This window comes from Plasmodium coatneyi, chromosome 3 (assembly GCF_001680005.1).
Source record: "Plasmodium coatneyi strain Hackeri chromosome 3, complete sequence".
Taxonomy (NCBI): Eukaryota; Apicomplexa; class Aconoidasida; order Haemosporida; family Plasmodiidae; genus Plasmodium; species Plasmodium coatneyi.
In genome coordinates, this window is record NC_033558.1 from 248,774 (window position 1) to 269,567 (window position 20,794).

At 47.3% G+C, this 20,794-nt stretch overlaps 3 protein-coding genes across 3 annotated transcripts; all 3 read right to left on the bottom strand.

Annotated features, from left to right (window-relative positions):
* Positions 1-1,236: 1,236 nt before the first annotated feature.
* Positions 1,237-8,807, bottom strand: PCOAH_00004520 (Uncharacterized protein; the record flags this gene model as incomplete). The annotated part of the gene is made up of 2 exons (XM_020057267.1): positions 1,237-6,066; positions 6,195-8,807. 2 exons carry the CDS (start codon positions 8,805-8,807, stop codon positions 1,237-1,239), a joined length of 7,443 nt encoding a protein of 2,480 aa, XP_019912952.1.
* Positions 8,808-10,190: 1,383 nt separating this feature from the next.
* On the bottom strand, positions 10,191-12,632 carry PCOAH_00004530 (Uncharacterized protein; the record flags this gene model as incomplete). The annotated part of the gene is made up of 10 exons (XM_020057268.1): positions 10,191-10,376; positions 10,475-10,855; positions 10,955-11,156; positions 11,181-11,215; positions 11,362-11,467; positions 11,559-11,599; positions 11,790-11,867; positions 12,010-12,070; positions 12,224-12,398; positions 12,536-12,632. 10 exons carry the CDS (start codon positions 12,630-12,632, stop codon positions 10,191-10,193), a joined length of 1,362 nt encoding a protein of 453 aa, XP_019912924.1.
* A 576-nt stretch (positions 12,633-13,208) lies between these two features.
* PCOAH_00004540 (Uncharacterized protein) lies at positions 13,209-19,544 on the bottom strand (the record flags this gene model as incomplete). The annotated part of the gene is made up of 6 exons (XM_020057269.1): positions 13,209-13,611; positions 13,713-18,372; positions 18,492-18,892; positions 19,017-19,075; positions 19,202-19,330; positions 19,452-19,544. The coding sequence occupies 6 exons, from the start codon at positions 19,542-19,544 to the stop codon at positions 13,209-13,211; spliced, it is 5,745 nt and encodes a 1,914-aa protein (XP_019912901.1).
* Positions 19,545-20,794: the final 1,250 nt, after the last annotated feature.

Consider the following 20,794-nt stretch of genomic DNA (forward strand, 5'->3'; position numbering starts at 1 on the left):
CTCACCTGATTTTTTTTTCTGTTTCTTTTATTTATTCCAAGGGTTTTCTGTTTAAAGGAAGGGGCTTCTTAAAATAACTGCTTTTTTTTTTTTTTTTTTTGAAAGCTCTTCCGTTTTAAGCATTGGATTTTTGTGTGGTTTAAAATGGTTGGAGAAAAATACGAAAATGGCGAAAAAAAAAAAATGCCACATGGGGGGGTGCACGTAACGAGCGAGGATACAATCACCAAGCGTATGTGTTTTATTTTATTACATGGGGGGAAGGGAAATGCTTTGTGTCACCTGGGTATGTTTAGTTCGGCAGCCCTTGATCCACTCCTTGGGGCGAGAAAATTTCACGCCCATGTTTAAGCCCATCAAATATAACCCTTACACAGCTGCAAATGCACAGCGACAAGCGACGCACAAACAACCATCCATGTGGCGCAAACCGGGCAACCCAACCGAGAAGGGACTTTTCTCGAAGTGTAAAAATGTAAGCCCCCATGCAAGCCAAGTCGAGCAAGCCATTTTACTAACCCCACACGGATCGGTTGGCCGGCATACCACACGCAAACCGATACACCCCTCTTTCGGGCCCACGCGTTAAACTCCCCTCTTAAGGAAACGTCAAAAGGGTGTCGACGCGAACGACTAAGCTGGAATAATTAGAGGTGTAAAAAAAAAAAAAAAAAAAAAAAACTTAGCACTAACGCGGCGCACCTTTTGAGGGACACTTTTTTTTTTTAAGTGATCCACTCTCCACATTGCGCCATTACAATGGAAGCATGACTGTCATTGCGATTGGTATGATTTTTTTTTTTTTCTAGCAAGAGCATATGTCACGTGCCAATAGGCAATGCACAATCGGTTCGGAGGGGACACGGGAGAGGATCTCCCCACCCCTTACTTGAACACACCATTGGTACAACCAACCTGTTGGAAAATCTGACAGAGGGTCCCATTTTAGCTGAAGAACTTGCCCTTCACAGGAAGGTGGTCAAAAAAAGGGGAGACGACAAGGGATGCATTTTCATCCATTGCGGCAACGGGTGAGGGGCGTCCACACGTAAGTGCGTCTTGAGGGGGGACGTGTTGCCACGCACGACAGCGTAAGTTACGCGGTTCACAAAAAAAAAGAATTAAATGAAAAAGGAAAAAAAAAAAAAAAATGAAACGGGAAGCATAGTTAACCGTGTGTGTGTGTGTGTGGCTATTGCGTATTGTCCTACCGTCACGCAGACATACGTGACCGGTCTAGGGAACTGACTTCCTCGACTGCTCCGCACTCGCGCCGCACAGGTGGCACCTCTGCGAGCAGGAAAAGTGATGACTGTGTTCGCATTTGCTCAGCCAAAGGGCGTCACCAAGGGGGGTGCAATCTTTGCAGTTCTCGGGAAGCAGTTCCTCCTGTTCCTGCTGAATCAGCTGATTGGGTTGAATGGGCTGACTGGACTGATTGATTTGGTCGTTCCGATACTGGCGTGCGGGTTCGCCCCCCCGCTTGTTGCGGGCACACAACTTTATGTTGAAGGGGTGCGTGTGGTCCACGTGGAAGTCCACCACGAGCCCCTTCTTCCGCTCAAACGTGTATGTCTCTATTTGCCTCTTTATCCGTCTCTCCAACACGTGACAACTGTTACTAAGGAGTGAGTAGGTCTCCGTCATGCTTTTTAGAAGACCAATAAGAGGAGGTCTCACCAGCTTTACCTGAAACATTCGGTACTTCACCAGTAGCTGCTTGCAGATCCTCTGAACATGTCGGTGCGAACTTATGTTTATAACGAAGAAGACTACTTGGTCAAACAGGTAGCTAAAAAATGCAACCCCATCTGGGTGTATGTGTACCTCCTTGTCTTTCTTCTCTGACGGTTGGCACTGTGGCGAAGTTGTGCTATGCCCCTTTTCTCTAAGGAGGTCTCGTTCATCGTGCTGCCCCTGTGCACCACCCACCAGGTGCTCACACACGCTGATGAAGCCCCTCACGCACTCATTTACGATGAAAAAAAAAACATACTCATTAATCCGATCGTTCTGTAGTTTGTTCCTTCGCAGGATAGAGGTCAGCATGTAGATGTAGAGGAAGACTACATTGTATTCTCGCGTGAGAAATATGCGGCACGCTTTCAACAGGTGCGCCTTCTTTGCATCTCCAATGGTGGTCATCCCGTTTGTATCTCCCTTGGGGCGATTTCGTTTCGGCTTGCCCCCCCAGAGAGGCGTCTTCACGAAGTAGCTCTCCCAGGCGATCCTCTCCTCGGCGCTGTTCACTTGGCTGAGGAGCTTTCCCAAAAATGAGTCCCTCTGAGTGACACTTCCGACTAGCACATCCTGCTCCTCATCATCATGACCTGCATGATGAGCACGATCACCTTTGCTGTCCCCCCGTGGGAGCAGTCGGCGGACGCTCCTCTTCAACGGCATGGCACTTAGATTGTATATATCGATGCGGCTGCAAAAGCGAACCGAGTACATGTCCCCATACGTCACATCCTTCGGCACAAACCAATCTTCCTCTCGACAGAATGCATTTTTCAACTTTAGAATATTCTCCCTGATCAGCTTAAGACACAGATCGACGATGTTTAGGAACTTCCCCTGCTTTTCATACAAATGGAGGAGGACATTCACGTTCCCGTGGAGCTCAAACAGCTCCTTGTATTTTTCTACATTAACATACCTGACGCATCGGTACACGTGGCCCTTTTTATACTTGCAGAGGAGAGTTAGGTAGGCATAAAAGATCTTCCTGTGGAGGTACCTTTGTATCCTGCTGGGCATACGAGCTTCATGTAGGAGGAGGTAATAAACTCGTTGCTTCATCAGGTCAGAGAAGTTTTGACACCGAATCAGCGTTCTGGTGAACAGCTTGCACAGACTCATTAGGTGTTCCTTCCCCCATGGGGATTGGTTCGTCTCGTCTCCCTTCCTGACGTTGGTGTGCATGACCGTTTTGTCTGACCCCTTCGGGGTTGCTCCCCCCCGGAGAAGCCTCACCGTGCGGTTGTGAAAAAGGACGTAGTTCCCCAAAAGGTAATTCACGAAAATATCGCTCATCACATCGACGTGCTGAAGGACATCCCCATAGAATAGGTACCCACGGAGCCTTCTCTTCACTTTCCTCTCTTTAGAGAAAAAAAAAATGTTCCCAAAAATGTAGGCATACATGCTCTTCCATTGCTGCCTGGCTCGGTAATGGTCCAACAGAACGTCGTACCGACCGAAGTGGTTCAGTATGACCAGATAGACCGGTTCGCATTTTCGCACGTGGCTGAAGAAGAGGATGTACTTCAGCAACTTCTCTACCTTCCTCCTGCGGCGTCGCTGCTGCGTTGTGTCTTTACTGGACTGTTCTGGATTTACCTTCTCACGATTCTTCCCCCGTGAGGATAACCCCCCCTCGTGCAAAACCAGCAACCTCTTCACGTATAGTAGCAGAATATACCCGTAGTGCCTCCTGCAAAACTGCACACAGAAAATGTCTTCCTGCTTCTGCTCTTTTTTTGTCTTCCCCGCCCGAGTGGGCACCCTCTTAAACGCGCATCCCCCAGGATCATCACCACCAGAACCACCTGCAACATCACCATGATGACGAAGCAGGTCAGTAACATCCACGTTGTAGACCGCCCCCAGGAGGTAATTCACCAAGTTACTCTCCGGAGAGGACGTCTCTTCCACGTTCTTCCTGACGTCCCTCCTATTTATACGTAAGTTGGTCTCCTTCAAGCGGAAGGTTCGAAGGAAGCTTCGTTCTTTCAGGTATGGCCTGACCTTGTGCAGGTAATTCTGCTTCGCAAAGTGAAAACACCTTTTCGTGAGTTTCCCAAAGCGGCGTCTTCCTCGTGTTTGGTTCATCCGATTCTTTTCACCCCCCCCACAGGATAATCGCAGGAGGAAGTTCACAAAGTAGACACCCAGGAGGTAATCAAAAAAGTAGCTGTCACCACTGTCACCCTGCAGGATGAAAAAGAGGATCAGAAAATACGTTACTGAGTTTGCCGTTTCCTTCCTATGTCTGTTCAGGTAAAAAAGTTGCAACGCGATCCACCTAACTATGGTTGGGAGATTCTTCTGCAGGTGGGTGTGTCTCTCCGATTCAATCACATGGGTCAGCCTCACACACAGGTCACATACTTCGTCGTACTTTTTGCAACTATTAACGGTGAGAAGGATTTCCCTGTATATCTGGACGCACGTCTCCTCCGATAAGCTATGTCTGAGAATATTCCTTAAGTATGTCAGGTAGACGATAAACGTTATGACCATGTGCAGGTAAAAAAGACACAAATTACGCACCAACAGGTTAACCACATCGTAGTGATCCGTAAAGTCATACTGGAAGAGGCTCCTATTCAATAAGTAGAAGGTATCCTTCAATGACAACTGCAGCAGGAGGAAGATGCCGTTTTTGTCCAGGTTAAAGTAGTCGTTCAGGTGTATCTTTTGTTTGTCGTTTCTTTCTGAACAGGTGGCGTCATCTGAACTTCTTCCCCAGTTGGGTGAGAGGAACGCCAGGAAGCCGCCCCCATCATCACCACGATCAACGTTGCGAATATTAGCAACACTGACAACACTGCAAACACCGCTGGAGAGACCCCTTCCCATCTGGCCGTCCGTTCCATCCAGCAGGTACCGCCAGAGAGACAGAATGGTCCGGTTCAACGTGCAGTGGTTCTCTCTCTCCACGCGGAAAGGAGAAAATAGGAAAAACACATTTTTGTAATTCAAACAATCCTCGAATTGGAAATTCGCGCCCACCTCTTCGTCCACCTTTCCCTGGCACCCCCTCAGAGAGATGCCCCCCTCCAACGGAACTGCGAACCGGTCCAAGCCGACGCTGAAGGGAACCTTAAAAAAAACGGAGAAGACAAAATCGAAAAGAAAGTAGGAATGGAAAAAATTCCTATACAAATACATCGGCAGATAAATGGGAAGCTCGTCACTCCTCAGACTGTTGCATCTACAGAAGCTATAGAAGAGGTTGTTTTTTTTTCTGATCAGGTAGGAAATGAAAAATTCCGCTGTGGTGGTTCTGTCTTCAATGTGTTTGTTGTAAAGGAAGGCACTCAGATGAATTGGAAAGTGTGAGATGACCCCTTCTATGTCCCCTTCTAGGATTATTCCCTCAAAGAGACGGAAAAACAACTCCACTATGCAGATAAAGGAATAGACCCGTTTGATCTTCCTCCAGATGTTCTTCCCCCCCAGGTGGTGCAGGTACAGGTGTGCATCCAAGTCTGCACATCCGTCACCGCAGAGCATTCCACCTGGTTCATCGCTACAATCGTCGTCCTTTTGGAAAGGTGAGAATACAACCTCAATCAGACGTTGCTCAATCAGATGCTGCTCATTCAGATGCTTCTCATTCAGACGCTGCTCATTCAGATGGTCTCCCCCTAACGCCCCCCGGACGAAACTGCAAAAGAACAAAAACACGTCATAACACGAATCGTCATACTCGGAAAACATCCTGTAGAGCCGCTTAAAATGTTCTGTCAGTGTATCCACCAGCGAAGGGTGAGTTATTCCAATCCTCTTCCTCAGGATGTATTCCTCTATGAGATGGAAGTAGACAGTCTCTGCACCGAACCCACGAAGTAACTGAAACATGCACTCGTACAGGTTCATATTGTATCGAATACTAATCTCTATCCCCAAAAGACACAACTTCTGCAGTTCTTCGATGCACTTATCTGAAATGGCTCTTCCACCGATGCGGATCCCTCCTCCTCCATGGGGGGTTACTGCTCCAGGGGAGGGAATTGACCCTTCCGTGGCTTTTTCTTCCTCATCGGTTGACACGTTATCGTTTAAAGAAACACTGATCGATTCGCAAATAGGTTGATCGACCGATGGTGAGGCAGTAGATTCGGAAGATGATCCCATTGAATGAAAGTTTTGGGACACACTGTTAGATGTGTGGTCTGAAACATGGTAGATGCTGTTCCGTGGGTCGATCCCAAACCTGTTTCCATTTTTTACTATATCGTTCATTCTTGTCTCAAAGAGGAAGTGGAAGAGCGGCTTCAGCTTGTCCCTCCTGTCCTCCTCATCCACGGGGAAGTCCGTCAGCACGCAGCAGTTTCCCTGCGGGGGTACAAATGTGACGTAATGATAACGAGCAAATGCTAAGCAACAATGCTAAGAAATAATGCACCACGATGGGGAGTGTCCTCCTCTAGTAGTTGCCCCCCTTGGGAAGTGACTTAACCTACCTTGTATAGGTGCAACAACAGCGCCAGGAGCAGGCCATACCTGTGGTGGCTGAAAAGCAGGTATATCAAATAGACCAGCGAATTCACCACCACGAGGTCAATTTTACCCCCGTCCAGAATGTAGATGTAGAGGAGGTTAACGTAGAAGTGGGCGACCTCCCCGACGGTCCCAATGGGAGAATCACCAGGAGGAATACCACCATGTGTAGTATCCCCCTTTGTTGGCCCCCCATTGAGTGCGTAAAAAATTCGCCTGGCCACTTCATCGTCCCTGTTAATCTTAATCAGCTTGACCTTCACCTTTATGGCGTCTCCGTAAAATTCAAACGTCCTACCTTCATCGTGTACCTTCCAACACTTGGCGTCCTTCACCGTTTTGTTAAAAAAAAAAACCAGAGAAAACTCCTTCTTCACGCATACCAGCTGGTATACGTATAACTCCTTCTCCCCATAAATCACCAAAACGTTGTTTCGGACGCTTCGCAAAAGCTTCACCGAATGCTTCATCGCAAATTGCTTCAGAACAACAATCTCCGTGGAATACTCCACTATGGTTATCTTCCTCCCGTAGGCTAGACAGAACAGGTTGTCCCCTTCGAGGGGGCACAAGAATGGGATGCAATGCGTCGGTTCGGAAATACCCACCGTGGTTGCGTCACCAACATGTGAGCTATCCACTTGGTCGCCTTTTTGGTCGCCTTTTTGGACGTCTTTTGGGACGCCGTTTTGCGTGGCTTCTTTGGTGACCTCCCCCCCGAGGACGTCCCCCTGTGAGTTAACCTGCACAACGAAGTGGACCTTCCCACTGGCCTTATGATGAACAGAAACTCTGTTACTAAACGAAAGGATGATCCAATCGCCAGAAAATGACACACTTAAAATTCGCTTCCTAAATTTGATCTCCTTCACGATGGTGAACAGGTCACCCTTAAAAAGCTTGCTATTCCGTTGGAGTAAAAAAAGGTTACAAGAACCCACATGGATCATCCTCTTCTCGCTATGCAAGTACGCCTCTAACACATCCACCTGATTCAGTGAGGACCCACTCCGATGGAAGTAACTCCCACTAAACTTTACCCTAATCGTTCCATTCATAAAGAGCAGTTCGTATACAAATGTCCCTGCATCTGTGTATATACACAAATGATTCGATTCGTTCAGGTGGATGCTTTTAATTTCTTTCCACGAGGAATCCTTAATGATGTAGAAGGGGTAGGCTCCCCAATCCAACTTAATCCTTTTGCAGCTTCTTTCGAACCCACTGCATGTTAAATCGTCCAGGTATTTGCTTATTTCCTCCTGGTTGGTCGTCTTACTCTCCTTGTCTTTAAAAAAAATAAACTCATTTAGACTTAGCACCCTGTGACTGAACACGTGCACCTCGTCATCCTTTCTTTGCAGACACACGAAGTGGTTGTTGCAGGTGAAGCGGCAAGTGGGGTGACGTCCACTAGGGGTAAGCCTCTGCGGGGTCACTTCCCCCTGACGGGGTGGCGTAGTAGGCTCACCCTGCGGGCTACAACCGGACCCACCAAACAGGTACACGTTTTTGTACCTCAAAATCTGCATGCACTTGTCGTTCCTCCGGTCACAGACCAACTTACTTACGTTCCTTAACTGAGCGATTCTTGTCTTTCGTATGGTGCACTCCGTATGTAGGAGGTTTGCAATGTCCGACGTGGCCACATCTGTCTCTGCCTCTAACGTATCTGTTGGTGGCATGCTGGATGCTTCACCATTCATGCTTTCCTTTTCACCTGGATGGTTTTTCCCCCTTGCGCGTTCGTAGAGGTACCTGTATACCACGTTCCTCATGCGAGTCTTCATTTTGGTTAAGTGGTACTTGTCCCGCTTCAGAAAGGAGTGCAGCTCTCCTGCACTTAGGTTGAACGCGTGTCGATCCAATAGGTTGTGCTTCCTTACCCCACTCTGCTGCTTTGTCTCCCCCCTTGGCTGTTCATTCACCTCCGCCTCGCTCAACAACCAGTCCTCTCCCCCTCCGGAGTCCTGGTTTATTATTTCGTCAGCCTTCCTGTAGACGTTTCTTTTTTCTCTTTCGTCGAGGCTCTCCCTTATCGGATCCTCCTCACGCAGGAATGAATCATTACTTGGGAAGACCTCCCCACGAAGGGACATTTCCCCTTCGTCGCTCGATGCTGCATCCCCTTCATGGTGCACCCCCCCCACATCATCTGAACTCTCTCGGGTTGACTTCCATGGAGCATCTTCACTGCCATAGCTGCGGTGCAAGGAAGGGACCGAACCATCCATTCCTTCTTCCTCACGTGTGTCATCTTCTCCTCTGTTAATCGCACCACATGATGAATAATTCACCTGGTGGTTCATGTCTGCTGTTACCTTATCCGGGGGGGTTAAAAATCTCTTCACTCGCCCACCGTATGGATGAGCCAGTTCATTAATCACTGAATGGGGGGGGGACTCGCCATTCGAGTCATCCTCTTCAGATACCCTTCCAACCTGTTGCGGTTTTCCCCTGGGGGAGGATGCTGGGTCAATCCCTTTCTTCGTCCTTTCCCATGCAGTTACCACTTCCACCACAGCCCCCATCTCGCCTTTGTCATTTTGACGGAAGCTCCCCCCTTGGTGTTCCATCCTGCCTGCACATGTGCCGCCCGTAATATTTTTCTCCTTCCTTTAAAGGATCATACCTTTGGGGTTTATTCAAGAAATTACCTTCCCCTGATTGCGATGAACAGGTGGAACTTCCTATTGGAAACTCCCCCCCCTTTGCAACACTTCTCGCAAAAAAAGGGGTGTCTCCTCATTTCTGCTCACTTCCTTCGTTGAGGGTGTTTCCCTCACAGTGGTCATTATTCCTTTTTTTTTTTCCTTCCAATTATGTGTTACATAGCGAATACTATATTTTTTTTTTTTTTTTTTTTTTTTTCCCTTTTTCTGCGTTTTCCTATTCATTCGCGTGATGTAACACGTGGGTAAGGTTCCCACTCGAGCACGAGCTGTTCCTTCGGAGGACCTTCGCAGATGATACCATTTCACCCAGTCGCTCGAGGTAGACCCTTAAAGGAAGAGAATTCTCCTTCTCTATCCTTACCTTGTTTGTGTTCCACCCTCCCCGAGATTGTTTCTACATCACCCGGAGGCAAATTCAAAAGCGCTTTTTTTTTTTTTTTTTTTTTTTTTTTTGTTGAAAAATCACCTGACCATGTTCATACATAATTGGATATGTTACTAGCCAAAAGGAGCTATCACTTAGGAAAAAAAAAAAAAAAAAAAAAAAAGGAACATTCCAGTTTGGGATCTCGCTGGATGAGCAGCAGGACACACTTAAAAGGTGCCAAGTGAACATGGGGCAATTCATTTATGCACTATTGCGTGTTATTGTGTTCCTCCAATCATCCTTTTTTTTTACAACAGGTTTGAGCAGCTCGCGTAGTTATATCAACCCGAGGGGGGAGTAACGTTAAGCCCCACCTGAATGGTAAGCACAGTTTGCTTCACATTGTTGCGACCATTTCGTTTGCGATGTTTTTCTTCCATCTCGAATGGGACACACATGTGAGGTGAGTCAAGGTTTCCCTATGGCAGTGGCCGCCCCGCACAGACGGACCCACCGACATTTCAACCCAACGTGGGAATAGTAATCGGAGTGATATGTTTGCACTTCTCTGAGAAGTCCGTGGGAGAAGCAAACATACACTAGGAGGAACAAATCAACATAGTGGGAGAAACGCCCCCCCTCCTCGCATGTAAGTCACGTTTCCTTTCGTTGGGGGGGGGGACGGTTTGCTCTTTTCTCGCCTGACCCGTTCAGGTGAATGAATTCAGCACACATGTCGTGAAGAGGTAACTGCGCGGGGGTATGTATATCTGTGCCAAACGGAAAATTACAATGCAGACAACTATTGGTGCGTTATCCTCTAGTAGGAGCTCCAACAGAAGCTGCAGACCTACGTCACAAGTTCAGGAAGAGGGCTACTAAAGAAGCGATTTCTTTGGGTGACGCGTTCCCCCCTTTTATCCCTTCTCCTTGGACTCATGCAACGCACCACTGGCATTGCACATTCGCCTGTACAACTGTCTCTGCATCTTTTCATAATGGACTCGTTCCACTTGTTCCTTCCTTTCTAAGTTCACCAGTTCGGCATTCCCCTTGTCTATTCGTTTTACCAGCCGGAGGTTCTCTCTGCACTTGTCGAACTCCTACCATGGTGCAAATGGGGAAGGGACAACATATGACGGGTATATATACGCAGATCTGTTCCATAACAGAGGGTACCCATGCCCCTTTGCAAACTCACCTGCAGCATCAGATAGGAATACGCCCTTCGGAGAAAAAGCTTCACCAGGGTATCTCTCCTGAGGAAGCACGTGTCCTGATCTTCCGTCTTTGCAAGTGCATCCTCCTCCGTATCGGTTGGAAGCGTTGCGGGTTTCGCCTCCGTAACGTCCACCTCGTATTTCGTGAGCACTCCGTCCAGGTCGGGCACGCCCTCCAAAATTATGTCACACTGGTTAATGCACTCATGGTACTCTCCTTTCTTAAAGTGGTAAAGGGATAGGTTCAGACGCAAGCTGAGTTGCATGTCTCTGTTCTTCTTCGTCGGGAATCCCCTCATGGAATATTTAATGCACTCCTTCAGGGCCTGTCTCCAAAGGGCGTTCGCCTCCTCCGCCTCGCCCTTGCGTGGGGGATAAATCGGCACACGTATGAACAGCCACGTATCTACAATGGTATGCGTCTGCACAAGGAAACGCAAAACAGACGTGCACCTACTTACCTTTGCCCATTTCTCATTGGCCTCCTTCTTCAGCTCCTCCGGGTCCTGGTCCTCCGTCAGGAACATGACGTTCCGTTTTATAGTAGAGGTATACAAGAATAGTTCCCTGCCTTCGCGGTGGGATCCATGCAGTGGCGTGCAGCTTCCTCTCGATGGTCTGCAGGTGGACTGCCTACAGTTCCGACTCAGGTAGACGCTCAGCCTGGCGGGGGGTGAAGGAAGTTACGCGCTCTGCTTGGTCAATTCTTCCAGCAGGAAGGCCTAACGGGGGGAAAGCGCAAAAGAAGGGAAAGCGACGTGTAGGAGTCATGTGGATTTGTTACTCAGGGGGGCTATATAGAGAGACACACTCCTCCATTCTGGACGCGTTCCTCCTCCTTTGCTTTTCCTTCCCCTGTTGGACGCACCTTCAGCTGCACGAAGGCCTTGAAACGCGGGGAGGACTCCTTCTTCTCGTCGAATGACATTTCGCTGAACGTTCTGCTGCAGTTCTCGGGGGAAAAGATATTGTCCCTGTGGGGGTCATGCGAAGGGGTGAAAAGCAGGTGGTGTAAGGGAACGGAACGTGCGAAACGTGCCAAATGTCGACGTGTGTGTAACCTACCAGCCGAAGTCAGTCGACCCTCTTGGACCGGCAATCCTTCCCTTAAATAAAAAAAAAAAAAAAAGGTCATCACGTTAGTGTCGGAGTGGGGAAAAGAGAGGAACCAACAGTTACACCATTTTTATTTTTTCTCATCGGATGGGCAACTACTGCGGTGATTAAGTGGTTGGGTTTTTTTGAGGACAGTTCGTCGATGAATAGAAGAAACATCCATTGGAGGAAGGACGTTACCTGAGTGACGCCCTGGAAGGAGTGCACCTGCTTCCCGTCGGACACGGAATACACGCAAATGGCATGGCACTTGTTATTCTGCGGATGGAAGGTGAAATGGCAAGGGAAAGCAACGAACAGAGGGGCAGATCCTACACGGACACACACTAACATGCATTACTAATTGGCAATCAATATATGAGCACCCTCACGTGTCACCCCGCACGGGCGATAGACTAACCTGGAGCTTCGTCACCACGTCCACAATGCCCTGCGAACCCAAACTCTTCTGCATCCACTTGCTGAAACGGGGCGGGGGGAAAGCAGTGCTGGTGCAGTCATTACGTCACACTGGATGCTTACCCCGAGAAGGGGTAAAGTGACCACCACCAACTCAACGTTCTAACTAATGAAGGTGCACGCATGGTAACTCCTCTACCCACTCCGGAACATACATGTAGGGGCCCGGAAAAGAACCCAGGCAATCCATATAAAGTCCTGTGTCGTCGGTGATGACTAGCTTCCGTTTCGGCTGACTCTCCCCCAAGGCATCACTGATCAGAATTTCATGAGCCCTCTTGGCCTTGTGCTCGTTTATCTTAACGATGTCATTGGACTGAATCTCGGTCACTAAAAGGGGGAAAGGAGGTGTGCTTGCACAGTTATACAGTTGCACGGTTGGGTGGTGATGTGACTGTGCGTTTGAAGAATGGTTCCCCCGTATAGATAAACGGGACAGTTTCTTTGCTTTCCCTCCCCCTACGCACAGTCAATGTCGACGAACTGAACCTCCAGCTCGCCATCCATGTGCCGCTGGAACTCCAGTCTTTTGTTTTTGTTCCCCGTGACGAGGTAGATATCCATGGAGGGGCAAGTAAGAACTAAGTCAGCAATTATACGCTGGGCAGCACCCGTTGTACGAGTAGGTCACGCAACAAAGGGCAGCGCAATTGCTGGTGGGTGACCAGTTAGTAATCGGAACGGAAAACATAGCAGAGAGCAATCAAAAGGAACATCACATAACATGATGTAACATGATATAACCACCTTGGAAAAAAAAAAAAAATAAAATAACCCAGCTCGGTTCTGCGGTGTGGTGGAGTAGCACCGGAAAGGCTACCTCCAAAGAGATGATCAAACCTCGCTTCATACGTTCCACTAAAAACCTGAACGACCAGTTTACAGCAAATCCTACCTTTTTTCACCAATTCAGCTAAAATGCATTCTCGCATAAGGTTTGTATTTTTTTAAAAAAAAAAAACACACAACTTGGTACGATTCAATTCGTCACAATGGATACGTAACAGTCGCGTTGTACATGTTACCGAACGGACAAAAAAAAAAAAAAAAAAAAAAAAAATGTTGACATGACGACTGCTAAAGGAGCAATAACTTAGGAACAGATAAAACGTGGAACTTGTTTCCTGTATGCCTGCCCCCTCAGTAGTCGTTCTCGTCGAGCAGCTCGGAGAAGTGACTTATATTTGTTATGGTCTGCTTGGCAGAAGCTTGGCACTCCTCACTGATGCTGTGTTTGTATGCTAGGTAGTTTTTCAGTTTAAGTGTGTTCAGGTAGATGAGATAGATGTAGTGGAACATGAACCAGGAGTTGTAAAGCACTAGTAGGACGACCTTCTGTTCCCGCTTGAATCGCTTCTTTATTTGGTTGTTGTGCTTATACATGTCTGTGACTAAGAGTCGTAGTTCTTCCTTCTTTTGGTTTTTCTCCTTCTCCTTTTTGTCCAGCTTCTTCTTGTGCAGCGCGATCTCCTTCTGCTTCTCCTTCTTTTCGCTCTCCACCAGCTTGACTTCCTCGTTCAGCAGGTTCACCTTGTCGTCCCATCTGCGGGAGGTAAAATGGAGTGTTAGGGGTGGTAAAATGAAGTGGTAAAATGGAGTGTTAGGGTGGTAGGTGATGTGGTCACCCCGCCAGTGTGCACTTACTCCCGAATGGCCTTGTAAATGGACTCGGATTTCTTCACCATGGAGTTCATATTGATGGAGGCGATCTGTTGCGTCACCTTAACGTATTGCTTCTTGTGCAGCTCTATCTGTGTGTTGCACTTGTTCAGCAAAGTGTTGTACTTATGGATGTTCTTATACACCTGGTTGTTCTCACTAGACATGATATTCTCTAATTCTCTCTTCCTGGCCTTAATTATATGTAGCACCTGTTCGAACACGTCCCTGGTGAGGGAGTCAGTGTCGATGACGACTTCTTCCGGTTGAACTCCCTTCACTTCCTTATTCTTAAAACTGTTGTATTCGTGTATTTTCTCCTTCATCTCTGCATCTTCCTCATCACTGGATACGAATTCCGTATCTGCAAAATCGTCCAATTCGTCCCCATTCGGTTGATCTTCTTCTACAAGGTTTCTCCTCTCTGGGTTGTTCATCGAGTGCATACCATGGAAGTCGTTCGTCATTCCATCCACCCCATCGTCGTCCTCATCATCGTAAGTATTCTCACCCCTGGTTAGGTCGTTGTATCTGGAGTTATCAGCCCGTATCCGGTTCGACGCGCCCCGATTAACACGATTTACGGGGGACACCTCCTCATAACGCATTACCCCCATGTGGTCCTCCTCCTCGTAGGGAGCACCACCTCTCCTCCTGCTAGTCGACCCGTTCAATTCGCTTCCCTCATATCGGTAAAGCGTGTCCTCCTCATCACTACCAACAGGGCGACCCCGATTCTGTTTGGAAATCTTCTCCCCCTTCCTTTGGTCGAATCGCTTTGCAGTTACATGCTCCATCTCACTGTCACTGCTGTGTAGCGAATTCGCATTCAAGGAATTCATATTTCCCATGTTTTGACCTCTGTGGGTACGTGTGCCCCCATGAGGTACGCGTCTGCCGTCACGTGCATCGTAGTAACCGTAGTCCTCCTCCTCCCCAATCAGATCATTAGATTGTGCAAAGTGGAGGATGTTCCTCTTATCGCTAGTAGGTCCACCCCTGTCTCTATTCACAATGAGCAGCTTCTTTTCATTGAAGGAAGTCCGGTTGAAGCTGCTTATACAGTTCGCTCTGGCAATCAGATGTGGCAAATTATCGTTGTGCACTGTTATGTTAATTAGGTCCCCTAGCAACTGCACCAAAAGTAAGTCATTGCAAAGGAGGTAACTCAACTCACTCACGATGAGATTACCGTTCTTCTCGAACTCATTAGAAAGGAGTTCCAAATTTGAAAGGGACGTGTTCAGACACTTCAACTTACCACTAACTGTGTTGAAGTCGTCCAGACAGAATTTATTCAGAAGAATCAGAAGGTAAATCTTCTTCTTATCCTTCTTGTAGAGCGCTACATTCCTTTTTATGTTGCTCATTTCCTCGTGGAGGCACTTCTTTATAGAGGGGCTCTCCTCGATCATTTTTTCTACATGGATTAGCTTCTTCCTGTAGTTACACACATTGGTATGTACCACCTTATGATTCTTTGCTGCTTTTCTTCTCCTCTTTTCTATTTCTTCCAACTCCTCCAAAAGCTTATTCATCACCCCCATTTGTTTATTCGCCTCATACTGCAGGTTAATATACTCATTGTAAGTTACATTCACAAATTCGTATTTTTCCTTCAGATGGAAAATGTCCCTCCGTAGGTGTTCCCTCTCTTGCATCTTCCTATTCAGCGTCTCGAACAGGAACTGCAGGTCTACCTTCCGTAGCTTCCTCCTCAGGTTACTATACAGCTCGACAATCAGATTGTTTAGTAAACCAAGCTTCCTCACATTGGTGACGTACCGGAACACATAATCCATGTGATCGTATATCTGTGACGGTTCATAGACAACACACTGATAGTTGTTCTTCTCCGTTCCTTCCGTTTCGTACTGCACGAGGGTGTCCCCACCAGTGGATGCACCTACTGCGGTGGCTGCTGTGTGGGTTCTGTTATCCCCTTCGTTTGTTACCCCTACTTTGGGCGGACTGCTCATCCGATTTTTCCCTTGGTCCTCCCGCATGACCTTTCCACTTCGCCCCTTCCGTCTCTGCCGATGCTTCTTCTTCCTACTGCTGGTGTGGTCACCTCCCCTCCGCATATCCAAAAAGGAGACCATATTAATCACCTCCGTCTGCTTTATCTTAAAGTGATTCAGGTTCAGCAAATGCCTGTGCTCTTCAATGAACTTTTTCACGTGTTGTAAAATGCCGTTGTAGAAGGAGGTCTCCCTGAACAGGTACCTCACTAGAGTGCTGACAATCTCAAAACGGAAAATGTAGTTGTAGTAATCCCCCTCTACACTACAAACAAAATTCTTGTTGTTCTTCTTTTCTAGCATAATGCTTGGACTTACCACCACGCAGATACCCTCTCCTCCTGCTCCTGTTGCTGCCTTTTCACTCTGGGCGAATTCTCCTACATGCATCTCCGAAAGGGGGATCGTTGGTGCTGCACCTTCCATGCGGAAACTACTGTTGGTGCTCGCACCGAGTCCGTCCTCACTGCACCCCTTTAGGTACCCTCCAATGCTTCCTCCCCCCCCACCTGGGGTAACGGACGAACAACCCACCACCTCACTAATATTCGGTACATACGACAAAATCAGACAAGCATACATTCGTATTTTCTCATTTTCCAAGTTAGCACACTTGAATATGCTCTGCACCATATTTTCGTTTCCTAGGATTAGTAGGATCTGCTCGTTTATTCTTCTAATCCTTTTCACATACTTTTTCCTTGCCTCCTTCAGCGCTCTAATGTCCTCCTTTATGGCTTCCACGTAGTTGGACTCCTTCGTTGCGGCGGGTTCTTCTTTCATCTTATCTCCTTGTACCTGCATCTGTGCTTGCTTTCCATATGTGACAGGGCCCTGTTTGTCCCTTTTCACACCCACGCTATTACTACATCTGCTCTTCCCCTGGACATCCTTCCTACTATGTTCCCCCTCCAGGTACTCCATCTCATCCTTGATGCTTCCTGAATCCACGCTGAATTCGTCTTCATACGTCACGTCCCTCACGGCACTCATGCCAATATCGACTGGTGGTGATCGGTCCTCTGCACCAACGCGGTTCTCACCCACGCTACCCTCCTCACCACCACTAGTACAATCGCTCGAAAACGAATACAACGATGAGATGCAGGAACTCGCCGTGGAAGCCGTGTCTTCCGTTTCGCCCTTCTGAGCGGGGCCCCGTTTCACCTGCCCACGCTCCGGTGCTGACCGATGCCCTGCGTCGTCCCCCTCACCACCGATCGTATCGTCCGTGTAATCATCACTACCTGAGAAATCCGTTCCATCCGTGTCATTCGTGTCATCCGTTTCGTCATCCCCCTCTACGCCCAGATCGCCTTCTTCACTGAATTCCTGTTCGTCACTCACCCCGTCAGTGCCTCCCTGGTGGTGCACATCCCTCCCCGTGTGGGAACCTCTTCTTCCGCTTTGTGCTCTCCCTTTCATTGGTGCTGAATCCCCCCCTTCCGGATAATCATACGGGGCGTACTCCCTCTTATATACACAATCCTCATCTACGCTTTCAATATCGTAATTGCAGTTGTAGTTGTAGTTGTAAACCCTCTGTGTGTCTTTCCTCTGTTCCTCCCTCTGGTAGGAAGGGTCCGTATCCTTCGTGGTAGTATCACCCTGTAGTCGTCTCTTTGCAGTATTCCCTTCATCCTTAAGCATGAGCATGGCCCGTTCCTTCTTCTCCCTCCTCCTGCGTAGTCTCTCCTCCTTCAGTTGCCTCTTCTTCAGCCTTAACTTCAATCCCTTCATCTTCATCCTGTCCTTGTAGTTCCTCTTTAGGAGAAAAAACTCACTGACGCCAATGTTTATAATGAAAAGAATGAACTGTAGGATGATGTCGTTGTTTGTGAAATCGGCGTGCTTTACCTTTTCCTCGTAGAAGGGGTCTTTCTCGAAGGGACTTTCCTCCGTGTTGAAGCTTCCACGGGGGGTGGCCCCACCAACAACACCAACATGGTTATCAGCACCAACATGGTCATCACTACCAACACCAGCAACACCATCGTGGATGCCCGTTTCCTTTTCACCCTCCCCCAAGCCAATCTCCCTGACCATGCTCTTACCCCTCAACAGGGCCACCAGAATGCTGTTCAGCAAACTAATATTCTTCTTACTACAAATTATTTCAATGAGCTGATAATCCACGTCCTTCAGATTTTGTATCTCCTTCTGTATTAGCAGGATCGACATCTTGGTCTTCTGCACGACCTCCTCGTCGTTGATTTTGTCGTTCATTAGAAGGAGTGAAAGGATGATGCAACAAATCACCTGCACGTTAATATTCTGACTCTCATACATAAATCCCAGAATAACTATCCCCTTGTTGGACTTATTTTTCACAGAGAAGTAATTTTGTATAGCATTCAAATGGATGGATGACAGAAGTAGAAGCGACATCAGTATGTAGACGTTGAAGGTGATGCTATCCGTTTTGTTATCCGTTTTGCTACCCGTTTTGTTATACGTTTTACTCTCCTTCTTTCTCTTCCTCCTGCTCAGTGCATTAAAAATGGAAAATATTTCCTTGAAGTTGTATACCTGTAGGTATTCTAGGAAGACGTCGTTCTTCTTATCCACTATTCGTAGGATCGTTTCGGAGGCCGTCTTCAGCAGCACCTCATTGATGTTGTCACCTTCAAAGGGGGTAAATGAATTCACAGGTGAAGCAATACGCATGCACACACGTGAACACACGTGCAAACTGCTGAGGGAGAGTACCCTCTGTCGGTTTGTTGTCGTTTCGCCGACTTACCACACAAATTGTCGTAGATGATCTCGAAGGCAAACTTCATCAGAGGGACGTTCAGCAGATTCTCGGGGGTCTTCGTATAAGTCAAGTGGTGCAGAAAAATGTTCAGAATAAAAAATTTTATTTCGTTGTTCAGCTGGAGATTCCTTTTCAGATGGAAGAGGAAGTTTATAATGTCGCACTCGGCACTCTTCAGCGTATTGCTCCTCGATAAGAATAATATGTAGTTGATTTTCTTCAGTAACTTTTGCAGGTTAACCAGGTCAGTCAACTCCGTGCACATCAACTTGAACAGGCATTTCGTAGTATTATCCAGACAGAGGAAGTCGTAGAACCGATCGCACAGGTAGACGTTTTTGTGGTTTGAAATGCGCTTCAGGAACAGCTCCAGCTGGTGTCTCCTCCTGGGGGAAGCAATAACAAAATGAATAGGTCAATCGGTGAAACGGTGAAAAGGTAAATAAATGAAACGATGAAAACATGAATCGATGAACAGGTGAAGAGGTGCATCCCTCCGTGCAGCCTTACTCCTCCACAAAGTTGTAGTTCATTCGGCCAAACATCTTCTTCGCAGGCAAAACGGAGATCTGACGGGAAAAAAAAAAAAAAAAAATGAAAAAAAAAGATTGAATAAATTAGCTTATCACGCACAGAAGTACTACTCTAATGGTAACGTATCTGATATGGAAGACGCCCCCCAATCGGCGACGTACCTTCTCCAGATATTCGCTAAACTTGTCCAGCAATTCATTTTTCAGCTGATCGTAAAAAGTCACAAAATCCGAAAATCTCTTCTTTAGCACTTTTTGGCTGTTCAGCGCTTTGAACTCAAGCACATACTCCTGCGGGGTGAACAGGCAGCGGTGAATGGGTTAAATGATGAGTTGCATTGGATGAACGACGCAGACACGTATATATGCGTGTGTATGCTTATGTGCACCTATTTACGCTGCGCTAACATACCGTGTAGCTGTAGAAGCGCCTCTTCACATCGTTCGTCCGAATTATATTTATGATTAGGTTGTCCTTGAACTCGTACTCCGTGTGGCCCTCCATCGTGCACGTCGGTGAAGCGTTAGTCGATTTTACTAGGTCCTGATCAGTCCGTTCCGTTTGGTTAAGCCCACGGCCCCTTTGTCCTTTTCGCTACTGGGCGGGCCGCTCCCCTACAGACATGTTAATGGGCTCAAACGGACCACACCAGCATAGGATCCACTGTGCCTTCACGTGTTCATTTGGGGACTCCTTCCCCCCTAAGTTATGAACGCGCTGCGGAACAGCAATGAAGATTGTCCCTCCTGGGTGGTTCGATTCAACCGATATACTCCTCTTCCCTAACGGGAATGAAGTTACATACACCCCTGCGTTTAATGTTGAGAATGAATTGGGCGTTCCTCACCGCATGGGCAAACAAGGAAGGCACATATACTCTTCGCGCCTGTTCTCAGAAAAAAAAGCGGAACTAATCACTGGAGGAATGAAAAAGACGGAAGAATGCAAAAGTTGCAGGAACGGACAAAACAGCCAAAGCGCCATAAATCACATGTGCACCATTTGGGCCGACAAAAAAGACATGAACGCAGAGGGGAAGGGCATTCGCATTGAAGCGGGAAGAACAACTGCGTGGCACAACTCTCCCAAGAGGGTTGCATACAACTCAGTCACTCATGCAAAGCAGGACGATGTACTTCTCTCTTCCCCTATATTAAGGTGGAATTAGAAAAAAAAAAAAAAAAAAAAAAAAAATATGAACAGGTCAGGCGATATATGAACCCCCAAACGGTAAAAAAAAAAAAAAAATGTAGGAAAAAAAAGGCAGCAAAAAGAAACTAGGAAAAGAGAAAAAATAGCGGATGAAACAGAGTCAACGCCAACACGAAAGTCACCCACATACGACATGCGTTGGGGGCTACCTTCTCATGTACGTTGGCAGGAAATTACGCTTCGATATTCATACAATGGGATGCAAAAAAAAAAAAAAAAAAACATACATACATATATATATATAATGTTCCAAATGTTGAGGAACCTTGATCTGTCGGTGAATTTTCCCTTCATCAGAGGGCAGCGCGTCGATGCGTTTTAAACCATCGCGTAGGTAGCCCAAGCGTTCGGATGCGTTAACGATACGTTCGGCATGTGATGTGGGGATGCTTTGTGGTACCTTCCTGATGAGTTACTCTGCGGTATTCTTTTTTTTTTCTTTTTTTTTTTTTTTTCCATGGCGTGCTCTACCTTTTTTAATTTCTCCAAAATAGCCGCTTACAAATCTCTTATATTTTTCCCCCGTGTCGGTTCCCTTTGGG